Here is a 16,156-nt window from a genome sequence, read left to right as displayed (position 1 = left end):
AGCAGGAACATTCACTAGACCATAGTTCCTTGAAGGAGCTCTTTCATTCATGGAAGGGATGCTCCGGATCTAATTCACATTAAACATTTTAGGATCTTCCTGGGCAACTGCAGAACAATTCACACAGAGCTACATTATTTGCCATCTGACTGTTACATTTTAAAAATATGAACACAGACACATAAGAAAAGTGTTTAGAGCAGCATACATACATTGTCAAGCTTATTGCAGATTACTTTTGCATAACAAGTATTGTTGTCTCTATTGGGTATCGTCCATTCAAGTGGCCAGAACAGAGTGTGATATACCTAGAGGAGAAAAGTAGGATTTTAAAGTTGGTTTTCCTTTTATGCATCTTCAACTCACTTGAACAACGAAGTGGGAAATCACTCCCTAAAGTGAGATGTCTGTGTGGAGAACTAAATGGTGGGAAAGGCAAAGCAAGTAAACTTTTACCCTTGCAGAAAAGTAGCATGCAGTTGGAATGACCCCTATCCAGCCAAAAAAGGGGATGAGGATTACACACATTCATGTTGCTGAGAAGTATCCCAGGCTGAATAGCATGTAAATGTTAACCTTCAGCAGGTAATAATTGCAAAAAGGTACTTTCTACAGGGAGGTCAACAGCCCCTTACTAGTGAAAACTTTGTGAGGATCTTTTCTGGAATGGTTAAGTACTGTATCAGTTAGCCGTCATATAAATGTAACTCAAAGCTTAGAGTTGTTAAATGTGATATGGCTACACGCCACACACACACACACGCTATATTTAAATGACAAGCTTTAAGACCTCAGTCTCACCTCTATATTTTCTTGTCCAAGTTGTTCAATAGCTCGTTCTTCTGGTAATCCACAACAACCATATTCCAGAGGTGTAAACACTGTAGTTGGCACATTGATGTAATCACACTAAAATTGAAAGCATACAATATAACTCAAAAACTATGGAAAAACCCAACAACTCTAGCCAATGGAAACTGTTTCACTGGCCAAAATACAAACGATAGTTTATACTTTAGCAGCCAATGCACACTTAACACTTTCTCAAAGGTATGCAAGTATGTACGTTTAAGATTCAAAGCAACCCCAACAGCCCTGAGGATGCTGGGATGAGGTACAGCCACTTGCCCAGTTCTCTTCCCAATTCTACTTTGATGACATCCCATGTATCACTTCCACTCCTTATTAGGAGTAAGGGGTAGTAAACCAATGCCATTAGAAACAATGGCTGTTGCTTTATCAGCAGCTGGACAAGGATCAGGACCTGCAGTCAGAATATCAGTTGTGCCTTCCACTGAAAGTATTAAACCCAATGCTATAAGCAGTAGAGTCAGGCAATAGCTCCTAAGTTTGGACTAAATGTAACATGAAATTACTTTATATAACTATGTTTTTGAACAAATTTTAGGCACCTTAACTATACCAAAAGGCAGTTTCAGAAAGAAAGCCAACTTTGTCAAAAGGGAAAAGTCATCTACCAATATCACACATGTACCTTTACTGAGCTCCCTCCAAAAAGTCTGCGGGCTAACAGCTTGCCTGCCTGTATGGCAACTGGTGTAAGTTCAAGCTTTCCATCCAAAATATCTCCAATAGCATAGACATAAGGCACACTGGTTTGTTCTTCATCATTTGTAGGTATTTTCCCATTCCTTGTTATGGAAGAAAAAAGTTAGCATCCCAACATCATAATTTCATGATTTGATTACACTCAATCATACTAGGTCAAAGAACAATCAATTATCTGTCTAACAAGGACCACTAAGCCTTTGGTACCCAGCAAGCCAAATTTTCATCATGTAGTGATGGGCACGGATTCAAATAGTCCCAACTCATCTGGCTACCTAAAGAATGAGGCTTGCTGTAGTGACTTCAAATGTTTCTCTAGGACAACCTTCCCCAACCTGCTGCCCTCCAGATGTTTTGTGGACTTCAACACCAACCAATCCCAGCCAGCATGGCCAGTGATGAGGAATGCTGGGAGTTGTAGTCCAAAGCTTCTGGAGGACACCAGGTTAGGAAGGCTGCTCTAGGCAAATAATTTCATAGTATCAGACTATGACAAATTAAACTAATTCAAGGATGTGGTTCTCCTGCTTAGTTCGTAATGCTAATTTAAGTCAGTAAAACAAAACAAAAACGAACTTGGTAAGTATCTAAATGGGAAAAGAATGGTGTTGCATCTTAACAACTGGCAATATTGAATCGTAAGCATTTACAGGCATAAAAGCTAGTTTCAAATTAATTTTGACACAGCACTTGGGATAGCCAGTTTCAGCCTTTAAAAGTTTACAACTTTTAGTTTATAATATTTAGAGAGTTTTGGTTATTGGGCAGTATAAAAATGTAAATAAATAATTTTAGAACTAATTTCTGAAAAATCTCGAACTAGAGACCTGTTGAAAGAAAGACAAAGCAGATTTCCAGACAAGATTTCTCCTTGAGAGAAATCAAGGAGTTGAAATACTTACTTTCCATTGATGTTCACACCAATTTTATCTAAGCCAATATTTCTGGTACAAGCATCACGACCAACAGCTATCAAAACCTGCACAAAACAAATAATGGCCGTCTTGTATGGAAAGTCTCCCTCATGCTCTAGGAAGTAGTGTTTACGAATAGTTTTAAAAGTCCATTTTGCAGGGATCGAAATGTGACCCTCCAGATGTTATTGGACTGTGACTCCCCTCAGCACTGGATATGCTGGGTAGAGCTGATGGGAGTTACAATCTAACAGCATCTGGAGGGCAACAGGTCCCCCACCCCTGATTTAGAGTCCCAAAATAGATTTCAAAATGTTCATAACAAGCTCCCCCATCAATCAGCTCTTTAACGCTATCACTGCTCAGACCAAAGGGAGCAATCCCGTTACCAGTTTTGTTGTACAAATGCACCAGACATAAAAAGATAAGAGCACCCTGCTGGATTAGACCAAAGACCTATCTGGTCCAGCATTTTGTTCCCAGTGGCCAGCCAGGTAGGTGCCTATGGAAGCCACAAGCAGGACATGAGCACAACAGCACCCTTCCACTTGTGTCCCAAACAACTGGTATTGGGAGCCATACTGCCTTCGGTACTAGGAGTACCATAAAGCCACTGTGTCTAGCAGTCACTGATAGCCTTAACCTCCATGAACTGATCTAATTCCTCTTAAAGCCATACAAGTTGGTGGCCCTCACTGCATCTTGTGGAAGCAAATTCCATAGGGAATGCCATAGTTTAACTATGCACTTATGAAGGAGTACCTACTTCCTTTTCATCTGTCCTGAATCTCCCACCACTCAGGTTCTTCAGGTGACCCTGGTTTCTAGTATTATGAGAGAAGGAGATAAACATCCCCCTATCCACTTTCTCTACACCATGCATTATTTTATACACCTCTATCATGTCCCCCATTACTTGCTTTTTTTTTAAGCTAAAGAGCCCCAAACATTGTAACCTTTCCTCATAGAGGAAGTGCTTCAGCGTCTTGATCATTTTGGTTTCCCTTTTCTCTGGTCTGAGTCTAGAGACTGTATTAAAAACCAGCCAGCCCTACATCCACACAAACACAAGCATGCAGAGTGCTTACAGTGTTATATTCGCCTTCAATAATCTGTGATTCTTCAGTGGATTTTGCAATCACTTTGAGTTTTCCAGGCATGCCATCCTCCAACTTTATAACCTGCATGGAACAATCGTAGGTGTAGACATTTTATCTCAACCCACAAAACATTGCTTTGTCAGTCTTCACCTTGACAGACATACTAGCCTTAGCAAATTGTACATAGCATTCTCACTTATATACACTATATTATTCAATGTTACACAGAAGAATGTCAGATATCAGCATTCCTCTTTGTCTTAACAAGTGAAGGTACTTGCCTCAATAGGAACAAACTTCTTGATGAACTTTACACCATGAGTTTCCATATAGGCACCTGCTCTCTCTGCCATTTCTTGATCAAAGCCACGAAGAAAGATAGAGCGCACCATAACTGTAACATCCAAACCAAGGCCAGCAAGAAATCCTGCACATTCCAGAGCTACATAAGAAGCTCCCACAACCAACGTCTTTCCAGGACAGTAGGGCAGTGAGAAGAGGTCATCACTGAAAAGCAGCAATGTTAGTGTAAATTGTTAAAGATTCAGAATCCTTTTTAATCTATTGAAATACAGACATTTAATTTTGGCTCACCTTGTAATACAATACTGTTTGTCTCCTGGGACACCTAAATACCGAGGTCTTTCTCCAGTGGCAATAACAAATGCCTGAGCTGTATAGAACGTTTCTTGTCCTTTTCTGTTGGTTGCCTAATAAACAGAAATCGAGTGTCATAACTGGTGTTCTACAATACATTTTCCACAATAGACTGCTAGCAATATTCACCAAGAACTACTTATACAGTAGTAAGCAGCAGAGATCTGAGAATTATGTAATTTATTTTTTGTTGTTGTTCAGTCGTTCAGTCGTGTCCGACTCTTCGTGACCCCATGGACCATAGCACGCCAGGCCTTCCTGTCCTGCGCTCTCTCCCGGAGCGTGCTCAAGTTCATATTCATTGCATCGGTGACGCTATCTAGCCATCTCATCCTCTGCTGTCCCCTTCTCCTTTTGCCTTCAGTCTTGCCCAGCATCAGGGTCTTTTCCAGAGAGTTTTCTCTTCGCATTAGGTGGCCAAAATATTTGAGCTTCAGCTTCAGTATCTGTCCTTCCAATGAGCACTCAGGGTTGGTTTCCTTTAGGATTGACTGATCTGACCTCCTTGCAGTCCAGGGAACTCGTAAGAGTCTTCTCCAGCACCACAGTTCGAAAGCATCAATTCTTCGGCGCTCAGCCTTCCTTACAGTCCAGCTCTCACAGCCATACATTACTACTGGGAAAACCACAGCTTTGATTAGATGGACCTTTGTCGGCAAGGTGATGTCTCTGCTTCTTACTATGCTGTCTAGGTTTGCCATAGCTTTCCTCCCAAGGAGCAAGCGTCTTTTAATTTCATGGCTACAGTCACTGTCTGCGGTGATCTTGGAGCCCAAGAAAGTAAAATCTGTCACTGCTTCCATTTCTTCCCCTTCTATATGCCAGGAAGTGATAGGGCCAGATGCCATGATCTTAGTTTTCTTAATGTTGAGTTTCAAACCAGCTTTTGCACTCTCCTCTTTCACCCTCAACAAGAGGCTCTTGAGATCCTCTTCGCTTTCTGCCATTAGGGTGGTATCGTCTGCATATCTGAGGTTGTTGATAATTCTCCCAGCAATCTTAATTCCGACCTCTGATTCATCCAACCCAGCATTTCTCATGATGTACTCTGCATAAAAGTTAAATAAGCAGGGTGACAGTATGCAGCCTTGTCGTACTCCTTTCCCAATTTTGAACCACTCGGTTGTTCCATGTCCGGTTCTTACTGTTGCTTCTTGACCCTCGTACAGGTTTCTCAGGAGACAGGTAAGGTGGTCTGGTACTCCCATCACTTTAAGAATTTGCCACAGTTTGTTGTGATCCACACAATCAAAGGCTTTAGCGTAGTCAATGAAGCAGAAATAGACATTTTCTGGAATTCTCTTGCTTTCTCCATGATGCAGCGAATGTTGGCGATTTGATCTCTAGTTCCTCTGCCTCTTTGAAACCCAGCTTGTACTTCCGGTAGTTCTCGGTTCGCATACTGCTGAAGCCTAGCTTGTAGGATTTTGAGCATCACCTTGCTGGCATGTGAAATGAACATAATTTATTTACCATTATCCAAATAGTATTTTCGAACATTTTGCATCCTTGGTAAGTTCATGGAGGGCAATGCACATAATTTGACTTGTTTTTTCCCCACAACATTCGCCCTAAGAATACAATTAATTTGAGAAATCAAATTTACCACCAACCATTCACAACTTAAGTCTTCGCTGTTCAAAATATTTTGCACCTAATTGCATGCCAGCATTTTTGGACAAACTGGATGCAAGCTCGATTAAATCCAATTTCAGCTCCTCAGTTTTTAGAAGAGCTTTATTAGATGGGGTTACCTTAACCATTTTCACCTAAAACAAATTGGAACCAAGAGACTGTTCAGATATAACCACTACAGAACCTTCAGGTGAGTGAATTTCAGGCTCATGTGCATTCCCTCATCTTCCCACTTCCAATGCATAGAGTCCCTCGTATAGCTCTCAATACTTTTCATCACTTACGCATAGATTACCTCTCACCACTGTACTGCTTTGAAAAAGACAGGTACTAAAAATAAAAGTTCAAGGTAAAGCATACAATACATGACAATGGCAAAATATTCAGATATTTGCCAACTTGCATTTTTTAATTTGTGCCACATATGGTCATTTTAATAGTCTTTATATCCAAGAGTAATTTTAATTTAATATTACAGTCACATTAACGTAATTATTCACAATGCACACAATTAAGTAGCATGATGTAACATGAGTTGGCATATACAATTTAATACAAATTAACCAAGCCTTGTGTCACCTTCAAAACTAACAAATTAATTCTGGCATTAGCTTTCGTTGATAGTGTCCATCAGATGCACAATGACAATGTCCACAAAAGTTTGTGCCAAATAAATGTGTTAGTTTTGTTGTTTTTGCTGTAACAGACTAACATGGCTTCCCCTTTGGAAATTAATACAAATTGTAAGCTTAAAGTTCTTTAGCTGCCTTATCTTTACACAGCTAAATATCTGTCCCAGTTAATAGTTCATAACTATTTTCAGTATTTAGAGTAAACATATACAATAGAGCCAGTTCATCCATGACTAACCACGATCATATATCCATTATGTTATTTCTGCAGGATCTTTGAGAAGTGTAAGACAACATAGTTTGCAATTGAAACAACACAGCATCAGGTTTTCCTGAAGTTATGAACCACTTTGACCCATTTAAAAAATTTAATACAAAGTATTATGTAATTAATACATTTGGATAGACCAAAAGTTACTGAGTAGAAGATCCACAGGTACCTTGATCTTGTGCGGCCCAACAAATTCCCCATAGGCATTGAGGTATGTCACAGTCTTCTCACGCAAGGCCACCCGATAACCCCAGTTCAAGGATCCTATATAATTTTGAATTGCTTCAACCATGGTCTCCCAGTTGTGTTTAACTAAAGAGGGAAACAAGAATCACTTGTAAAACAGTTTGTCAGATCCAACCAATTACATAAACAATATTACAATAATGGAGCAAATTCAGATACAATTTAGAATAAGCTTGTAAGTCTCATATTGTAATGTTTGCAGATAAAGACTTGCACAGTATTTGCAATAAACAGAAGTCTACCTATATTGACACCTTTTTAAAAAAGGTGCGAAGTGGCGGCCTAAGTTTCCCGTGGTTTGTTGATTCATTGAAGGAGACAAAAAGCTTATGCCAAACAGGCATTTGGCTATGTTGCCAAGGTTAAGAAGCCTCCTTTGGGGTGGGGGCAGAGAAAGGGAAGGAAAGGAAAACAGCACCAGAAATTCCTTATGTTCCCTTTTAGTAATACACACACACAACAATGGCTTATCTAATTTTTTACCAGTTGCAGGGCTTTGCTCCCAACCATCATAATGCTCCTTGTTATCTTTTCCCCATCAATAGATTGTTTGCTTTTACAAACCTTGCTGATCATAGTCCCAGCCAAACTTCCTTGAATCTTGCAGGGCCTGACCTAAAAGGGCTGCCTGATGCATCAGTTTCTTCGGAATGCAACCAACGTTTACACAAGTGCCACCAAGTCCTGAAATGCAAATGTAAGTTTAATTATGTGTCTCATGTAATATTAACACTATGTATTTTACTTGCCATTTTGCATGCATGGGCAATGTTCTGAACACTTACTGCATGTCGAGAAACATTTTATCATGCATAGTTACAACAGGACAAGACTGGGCCATTTAGGACAACTTCAATCATGCACTTTAGGATTGTCCCCCTTCCCTGTGCAATATTTCCTTCCAGAGGAACAGAATGCACTGCCTATTGTTACTAACAAACCTCCATGCAACACACAGGAAGAAAGCAGTTTTGCCCAAGTAAAAATCACTGGGGTATCTAATTTCACATATAGTATAAGCAGTTTGGCAGTGGAACAGACCATCTCAGAAGGTGATGGACTTCCCTTCATTAGAGATTTTCAAGTAGGTGGCCATCCAGCCTCTATATCAGGAATCTTGCAGCAGTGGGTTTCCTGCATTGGCAGCAGGTTGGACTAGATCACCCACCAACTCTGATTCTATATACATCAGGGGTGGGCAATGTGATGCCTATGGACACAAGTGAGATCCCTGACACCTTTCTTGGTGCCCGCAGAGGTGCCCTACTCCTCCTACTTTTAAGTTAAAAAAAGAAAATTTCTTACTGACAGCTGGGATCACTTCAAAGCAAAGTGAGGGCCTCTAGCTGCTCCCACCTTCCTTTCCCATGAATGTCTCTGGACCACACGAGGAACTCAGAGACATTCTTCAGAAATGAAGATGGCAGGTGGCTGGAGACCAATGCTTTCATCTGCAATGTGCCCTGTTGTGGTAGTGCCCAGGACAGTTTCTCAAATTGCCAAATGTATCCATAGGCCCCAAAAGGTTGCCTACCCCAATATATGTGGTGGAGAGCATCACACGAGTGGGAAAAGGAAGAACCCCAGAAATGCATCTCCAAAGGTGATATTAGATGCTGACAACTCCATATACCAAGCAGATTAAAGATCAGGAGACTTAAGTATGAACTGAGATCTTGCATGCACACCGGACTATAAAAATCAACTGTATAATGGTCATTAAAATATTTTATTCTATTGCAATGAGATCAGAAACCAAGAGTGTACACATCTGAGGCATCTATGAAGTGCAAGCAACCTATGGCAATAATTCTGTCATGCCCCAGTGCATTGAGCAAATAAGGCTGCCAGTAGTGAATTTCTTTGAAAGCACTGGAAATTCCTTGAAACAGGCATACAGAAAAATGGAAATGTTTCTACTAACCCTCATATCTCTGCTACTATAGTTATTCATTGATAATATGGCAACGTACTAGTATTTTAAACAAGTGTAACCATAAGTATACTGAAGGAGAAACCAAAGGAGATGGATAAAAGGTTGATAGATCAAAACTTCTATTCTATGCTACACTGCCCTCTGAATGAGATTCTGTTCAAGTCATTATACTGTAGTTGAGAACTTAAGTGGAAACTAAACTATAGCCTCATCTTTACAATACTCCATGTGATATTGTTACAATAAACATCAGTATGTGTTTATGTAATAGGAGGGCTGTATAACTAGAACACAGAACCAAATAAAACTTTGTTGAGGCTTTGAAGAGAACTGAAATCATTAATTTGGAAACCATGACATTGAGCAGTATTACTTTCACACAAGCATTTGTTCAAGAACTGGCCACACAGTAAGATATCAAACACCATCAAATAAACAGAACCAAGAATATTAACATGTTGACTAATAAGCAATACTGAAATCTATTTAAGTACAAAACATACCCCATGTAGTACCCAATGGTGTTGGTACAACATAGTCTAGCACCATGACCTTCTTTCCTAAGGTGGCAGCTTCCTGTAAAAACAAACAATGTAGATGTAGGATAGACTGCATTTCAAGGAAGTAGTTTATGGGTTCATTCATGAAATGTATCACGCCTTACAGGGTAGGAAAAAGTTACTATTTGAGACAAAGACAAGAGCAGTTACTGATTGAAATGCAAAGTTACAACTCATGTTTCTCCAACATAATAATTTAGCAATATTTACTCTAGCATCATTAGGTTTCCTTGCTCCCCAACCCAGACACATAATGCTTCTGATGTGCCCCATTTGACAATCTTGGTATGTTCTACTACATCCTGGTTACTTTATGCTATTATATTCACCTCTTTACCAGGTTTCTCACCTACCCATCCTACCATCTCTCCATATAATGCAAGAATTTCACACACATGTAAATACACCCTTCATGGCCACACTGAGCATAATGCAAAACTTATATAAAAGCTGCCAAGGATTAGTTCTGCGGAATGTAAAAATGTTTCCCTCTTTTTCAACAAAACTTCCTAAGTCAAAGACATTCTTCAGGTATGTTAAATGAAGTTATACGGTACATGAACAAAAGATGCGTGCTAGAGCTGCCAAGCCACAGTTTTGGATTGAGGGGACTGGGGAAGAGTCTTGGTCCTTTGTACAATATTTTTATTTTACGTGGCATACACAAATAACCCACCTTAGCTGCTGGGAGAGAACTTAATACTCTAACAGCACAAGCCTATGCTTGTTTGCTCAGAGCTAAATTCCACATGATGGAACTTCCTCCCAGGTAAGCGTTTATGACTGCAGCCTGAATCTCTCTCTCAGAAGCAACATCATTTAAGCAAACAAAAGATGCAAACTGCTTTGCACTGTGGTTCCACTCTGATAATTTAAGAGTATGTTTTCAAGACTAAAAGACATACAAAGTACCATATGCTTAGCCCTTATTTGCAGAGTTCATACCTTAGAACATGCAAGTCCACCAGAACCTCCACCAATAACAATTAGGTCATAATCATAGGCTTCCATCTCTTCATCTTTGCCATCCCCTAAAAGCTTTTGCAGTAATCCACTATGGTAAGCCTGCAGTAAGGATACAAGATACACAATAATTAAAATACTTTGTTAGTCTTTCTAAGCTAGGTTCATGACATTGGGTTGTGCCCAATGTTGTCCTTCGGTTCATGGAAGACTCTTTGATCTAGCAGAGGCTTCTGTGAATGGAAAGGGAATGGAGGCAGTTTTCACACATTCCCCCATTCTCCTGCAGACCCCTGCATCCCAAAAATGTTGTTTGAGGGTTGGGTGATCCTCTGGAACAGGACAGGGCCACAGGAAGCTACAGGAGAAAGTAGGATTCATGAAAATTGTTTCCATCCCCTTTCTGTTCACCGAAGCTTCCACTGGATAAAAGAGCCTTCCATGAATAGAAACACATCACTTGACCGCTATCAATGGCTACTAGTCCTGATCATTATGTGCTACCCCGAGTACCAGAGGCAGTATGCCTATGTACACTAGTTGCTCGGGAACATGGGCAGGAGGGTGCTGTTGCATTCTTGTCCTGCTTGTGGGTTGTCCATGGGCAGCTGGTTGGCCGCTGTGTGAACAGAATGTCGGACTAGATGGACCCTCGGTCTGATCCAGCATGGCTCTTCTTATGTTCTCATGACACAAACTATTAAGCTCGATATTTAACATCAGGGTCTGTTTTACCCATTTAAGATGCAGATGATCCAATAGGTAGCCTTCCTGCATCCCAGTGCTTGGTCGAGCTCTAAGAGCGGTGTAGCTAGCACCAGGTGACAAGTGGTACAGCTAGCACCACAATTCTATTTCTTGAGAGAAAACCCCACTCAACTCAGCAAGGTTTACTTTGAAGAAAACATATGTAGAATTTGGCTGCACATGTTTAAAAACAAACTCAAGGGGTAATGCTAGGAAAGGTAGATATCACGTTCTCAATCACAATCCCACCCAATTAAAAAAAAAGGCCATGGAAAAAGAGCAAAAGTTGTTTGCTTCCTGTACATAAATGCACATGGGCGTGTGTACTTACATATGGTAGTGGATACATAATCAAGTTACAACAGTTCACCACTGTATTGTATAACTAGAGGTTGCAAAATTAGAATACAGTGGAGAACCTAGTTACAAGACCTGCTGTGATCTTATTACAATTAATTTTCATGCCAAAAGGGGAGGAAGTTCAAGATTACCTGAAACGTTTGATCACATCCACCCACATGTGTTCCATTTACAAACACATTAGGGACAGTCCTTTGGCTGGTCAGTTCCAGTAATACTTCCTGAATACTGGGTCCTTCATCTAGAGACAAAAAAAAGTCATCTTTACAATGGTAAAAGTTCACTGAATTACTGCTCCAAATAAAGTAAAGACCATTAGCAATCTATTAAGTCCTGCTTTAGGTATGATATATTAGTAGGCAGTATTTAAATACTTCATGAGACAATATTCTTCTGGTTATACCAGAATGTCAATTGTTCATAAGGAAATATACGGAACTGCGCTAACTCATATAAAGTTTAGGTACAAGAGTATGGCAAAATTGCATCAGGAAAACGTCTCCTTCATGCTGACTACATTCAGACCTAACACTAAACCTCAGATTTGCGTGCTCCCTCCTCTGCACAGGTACGAGGATATCAGAAGCTTCCACTTTAGATTAAGTGCAGTTTAGCATGTCATCCAAACCGTAAACTGTACTTGATCTTAAATAGAAACTAGCTGGCTTTAAAAAATATGGTTTGAAATTGGCTTGTTTCCACTAATCCTGGTTAAGAGTAATCACAGTTTGTCCAGATACAGATGACATAGCAAGTTCTGAAGCAACATTTTTTAAACAAAATAAGTCTCATTCAATATAGTACTTTTGGGCTGAAGTTAAAAATTAATACATAATAGTCTAATGATAAATTGATAAAAATGCTGTTGTGTAGAACCCAAAGCCTAGGGATATACAGATGGAATTCAAAAGGATTTTGCCAAGCCTCATGTTTAGTCACTGCATCAGGAATTTATATAAAAGACAACATTATCCCATCAGCCTGGCTTCTTAATTCTGATGCATATAAATATCATCATCACCCATTTGCAACAGTAATTTCCATCCTTTTCTTTCCCACATAACCATCTTTTTAAAATTCTAGCCTGCCTTTTGCCCTAACCTGAGTCAAGGCACCTCACAAACAGGAAGCCACAAAATGAAACCTTAAAATATAGTACAGATAATGTAGCCAATGAAGTTTAGTGTTCACGTTATGTTAAACTGAGTATATCTAAAGAACATTTTCTCCTTTTGGTATAACTGTCACTTCCCTTTAACATGCTGAAAATATACATGGAGATGAAAGAGAACTAAAATGTAGCACAACGTGTTTTGAAGCCAGACAATTTATTATTTGAGCATCTGAAACAGTGCTTAAGGCTAAAAGAATCCAAGATTAGCATCTGTTATTCTGTTCTTCTGACTGACTATGCAACATACAAAAGAGCTAGGGGGAAACTGCTAATTTGGTCAGTTTATGTTGGTGAAAGGATTATGCAGATTTTCAATTTACCTTTCATTCTACCTGAGGGTTTTGTGCAGTCAAGACTGCAATTTTACAAAGTTTCATTACCTGGGCATAAGCCCCACTTGTACACACTGGAATTTTCTTCTGAATAAACATACAGAGAACTGTGCTGTAAAAACCTGAGATACTTTCACTAGAATAAGCCACTTCAGTACAAAATAGATTAAATTATTAAGAATGGGCAATACCTTCTAAAACATATTTCCTGGATAGATGAGCACTAGTTTAAAGCGCGTGTCATTGTACACAAGCTTTATTTTCCTATCAGAATGCCTAGCTTTCTGAAAGCCCAGCAACTTTCCACTTGAAGGTAAGTTCTATTTTAGATCAATAATTAATAAGTTATTAAGCAATACAAGGAACCAAGTATTGGGAGGAAGGTGGTGTCCACACTCATTTGAGACAGAAGCAGCTTCACACAGCAGCTGCAGTCCTTCACACTTCCATCACAAAAACGTATTTCCAAACACAAAAACTGGGTTTTCTTAGAACCAGAAATTAAGTAACAAAAATGTTTTAGGGAGCTATTATTTCCATACACAGTTAAAATAAGCCCTTGTTCAATACAATACCAGTGGGGACATACCCATCTTCTATGAAGCTACTATTTTACTTCATTGTCAATTTTACTTACCAATCTTGTCAAGTTCCAAAAGACTGTATTCTACTCCCAAAGAATGAAAGAGATCTTTCACCTGCGAGAAGACATTTTTGATTAAACTAGGAGAAGGCATAAGAATAAAAACTTTATGGCTCTTGGAACAATGGTACACTTTTATTTCTTCTGGAACAGTATTAACCTGCAGACAAAGTGCTGACTATTCTTTAAGGTACACTATATGGAGGACTGCTGGTTTTATTTTCTGTAACTTTAGCTGCTCTAACTATAGACTCTACAAATATTTTCCCTTTGTTTGGATTCTGTGGTTTATGCAAGTAACTAAGCTGAATATACCATTACGCAGCTGATTAAAGATATTATACACTCTTACCTGGAAGTCTCCTTGAGCACAATCCCCTGGTTTGCACATAACCACCAACTCCTGGATTCAACAACACAAGTTGTTGAATTCCTAGGTTCAACAACTCAGGTACTGGCGTAGCCATGCAGGAGCGAGCCTCCTGCCTGCTCGCCACACTTCCGCCTTCCGAAACAACTCAGGAACACCATGGGCAATGTTGGGTTAACTCTCGGTTGTTTACTCCCTAAACAACCCAGAGTTCTGGGTTTGGCCACCATGAGAACAACCCAGGAATGGGGTGTTCCTGGTGTATCTCAGAAAGAAGTGGTGAGCAGCCAGGATGCTCACTCCCGCTCAGCCACCAAATTCCTGGGTTGTTTAACTCAGGAATTTACTGTTACACATGAACTGGGTCAATTAGGTTGACGTCCAAGTGGACATGGATAGGGTTGTGCTGTAAACCAGGTACGTTAGAGCCTTCAGTTGTCACTAGAGATGTAAATTTTCCAGAAACTTTGAAGCCACAGGGAAAAAAACATTTTGTTCCGGGGATGGGGTGGAAAAAAACGGAAATTTGGGGGAAAATGGAAACATAAGCAATACTTCTATTTTTAGTGCTGTTTGCAGATCTAAAGTCACTGTTGCTTTAAGAAAGCCTTCCCCATCCTGGTGCCCTCCAAATATTTTGAACTTCAGCTCTCATCAGCTCCAGACAGCATGGCAAATGGTCAGGAATGCTGGGTGTTGTCGTCCAAAACATCTGGGGGGCACCAGATTAGGGTAGGATGCTTTAGGAACATAAAATATATTATATAAAACTTGGTTTGCTCATAAATTAATTTTTAATTATCAACAACTTTAAAAAAAACTTTTAAGATAATTTTATGAACAAACCTTGAGTGTGGGTTATCATGTTGTTAGGTCTGAAGTAAAAGCTGCTGAGATTTTATTTAGCTGGGAAAGACTCTATCACCTAATCACCTACTAGGAATGGTAAACAACCATATTTAATTTAAGAACATTTAAACAATCTCAACCTATTACTTGAAGAGTGACATTTTATTCTTGTTTGTAAATAGTTTCCATTAACAAACACCTTATTTTTTGTTCAATTGGTGTCAAGCCCCTTTAGAGGTGGTGTCAATCCTATGCCTATGACATAGGAACCAGGCTACTGAGTTTCTTTTAGATAGAGAGGGTTTATTCTAGTGGCAGCAGTTAAAGATTTTATTGCTGAGGCAGCGTTACCTAACGGCGAGGTCTAATTGGAAGCGTTACTAAAACTTGTGGCAGCAAGTTCCATAGATCCAAGCCTCAAAGTTAATTAAAAAAAAGAAAAGAAAGAAACATAGGTGGGATAACCCACAAGGTGTTCTGGTGCATCTGGTGGCAGCAGCAGGATAAACCTACAGTGTTTTTCACATGTGGGTTTTAGATTAGAATCACCTTGACTGGTATAGCATCTAACCAGAACAAGTCCAGAAACACAGGACTCTATAGAATAAAATCCAAACTGTCAAGAATGTACATTTTCTTCCATATTATGATATGACTACTCTACTCATATGTTGGGAAACTGAGCAAGACTTGGAACATCCCTAAGTGTCTATCAGTAAAAGATATACAGATCATTAATTTTAATAATGAATGGAAGAAATAACTACAATAAGAATCTTACAGAGAGGATTAAAAAATATTTTCCCCCCATGGCTTCATTATTTCCAGAACTGTTACACGTCTCTAGTCTTTCTATAAAAGTTTTATTACATAGCTTTTAGAAATCATTTGGGGAGAGTAAAGGCTGGGTAGCAAGATATAAACATCTTGCCTTAAATATATATTCAACATTCTATGAAAGAAAATATTTCATAATCTGTTCAATTTTTCCATTTCGAGGGGAAAAAACAAATGGCCTTTGGGGGGAAACATGAAAAAAATGTTTTTCCCAGCATTTTCTGGCTTTTTTCCAGACCTTCACACCTCTAGTTGTCATACTTTATTTGCATTCAGAAACACAACCTCACTGACCCAACTAAGAAGCAGTTCACATGCTATATTTTGAGCAGATGTGTTATAAACCAGCCTTCTCCAACCT

The 16,156-nt window shown here is 39.4% G+C and overlaps 1 protein-coding gene and 1 long non-coding RNA gene across 3 annotated transcripts in view; one reads left to right on the top strand and one right to left on the bottom strand.

The window, feature by feature from the left end:
• TXNRD3 (thioredoxin reductase 3) overlaps window positions 1-16,156 on the bottom strand; it is a 31,029-nt gene that overhangs the window by 3,064 nt on the left and 11,809 nt on the right. For both annotated transcript variants that reach the window (XM_084840191.1, XM_084840192.1), the window contains exons 2-14: window positions 13,734-13,794; window positions 11,722-11,831; window positions 10,466-10,585; window positions 9,464-9,536; window positions 7,589-7,708; window positions 6,948-7,090; window positions 4,178-4,293; window positions 3,865-4,090; window positions 3,572-3,664; window positions 2,472-2,548; window positions 1,496-1,652; window positions 802-909; window positions 213-308 (exon numbers count right to left, since the gene is read on the bottom strand). In XM_084840191.1, coding sequence (XP_084696317.1) covers window positions 213-308; window positions 802-909; window positions 1,496-1,652; window positions 2,472-2,548; window positions 3,572-3,664; window positions 3,865-4,090; window positions 4,178-4,293; window positions 6,948-7,090; window positions 7,589-7,708; window positions 9,464-9,536; window positions 10,466-10,585; window positions 11,722-11,831; window positions 13,734-13,794 — 1,500 coding nt within the window. The remainder of the gene's footprint in view (window positions 1-212; window positions 309-801; window positions 910-1,495; window positions 1,653-2,471; window positions 2,549-3,571; window positions 3,665-3,864; window positions 4,091-4,177; window positions 4,294-6,947; window positions 7,091-7,588; window positions 7,709-9,463; window positions 9,537-10,465; window positions 10,586-11,721; window positions 11,832-13,733; window positions 13,795-16,156) is intronic.
• LOC146354928 (uncharacterized) overlaps window positions 1-16,156 on the top strand; it is a 29,032-nt gene that overhangs the window by 8,201 nt on the left and 4,675 nt on the right. The window contains exon 2 of the long non-coding RNA XR_014788541.1: window positions 7,632-7,721. This is a non-coding gene — a long non-coding RNA (uncharacterized LOC146354928). The remainder of the gene's footprint in view (window positions 1-7,631; window positions 7,722-16,156) is intronic.

The sequence above is a fragment of the Heloderma suspectum genome, chromosome 2, assembly GCF_057233095.1.
Source record: "Heloderma suspectum isolate Gila_16-S chromosome 2, 16-S_ref, whole genome shotgun sequence".
Taxonomy (NCBI): Eukaryota; Metazoa; Chordata; class Lepidosauria; order Squamata; family Helodermatidae; genus Heloderma; species Heloderma suspectum.
Note: the sequence above shows the minus strand (reverse complement) of the source record. Positions and strands in the feature narration are given on the sequence as shown.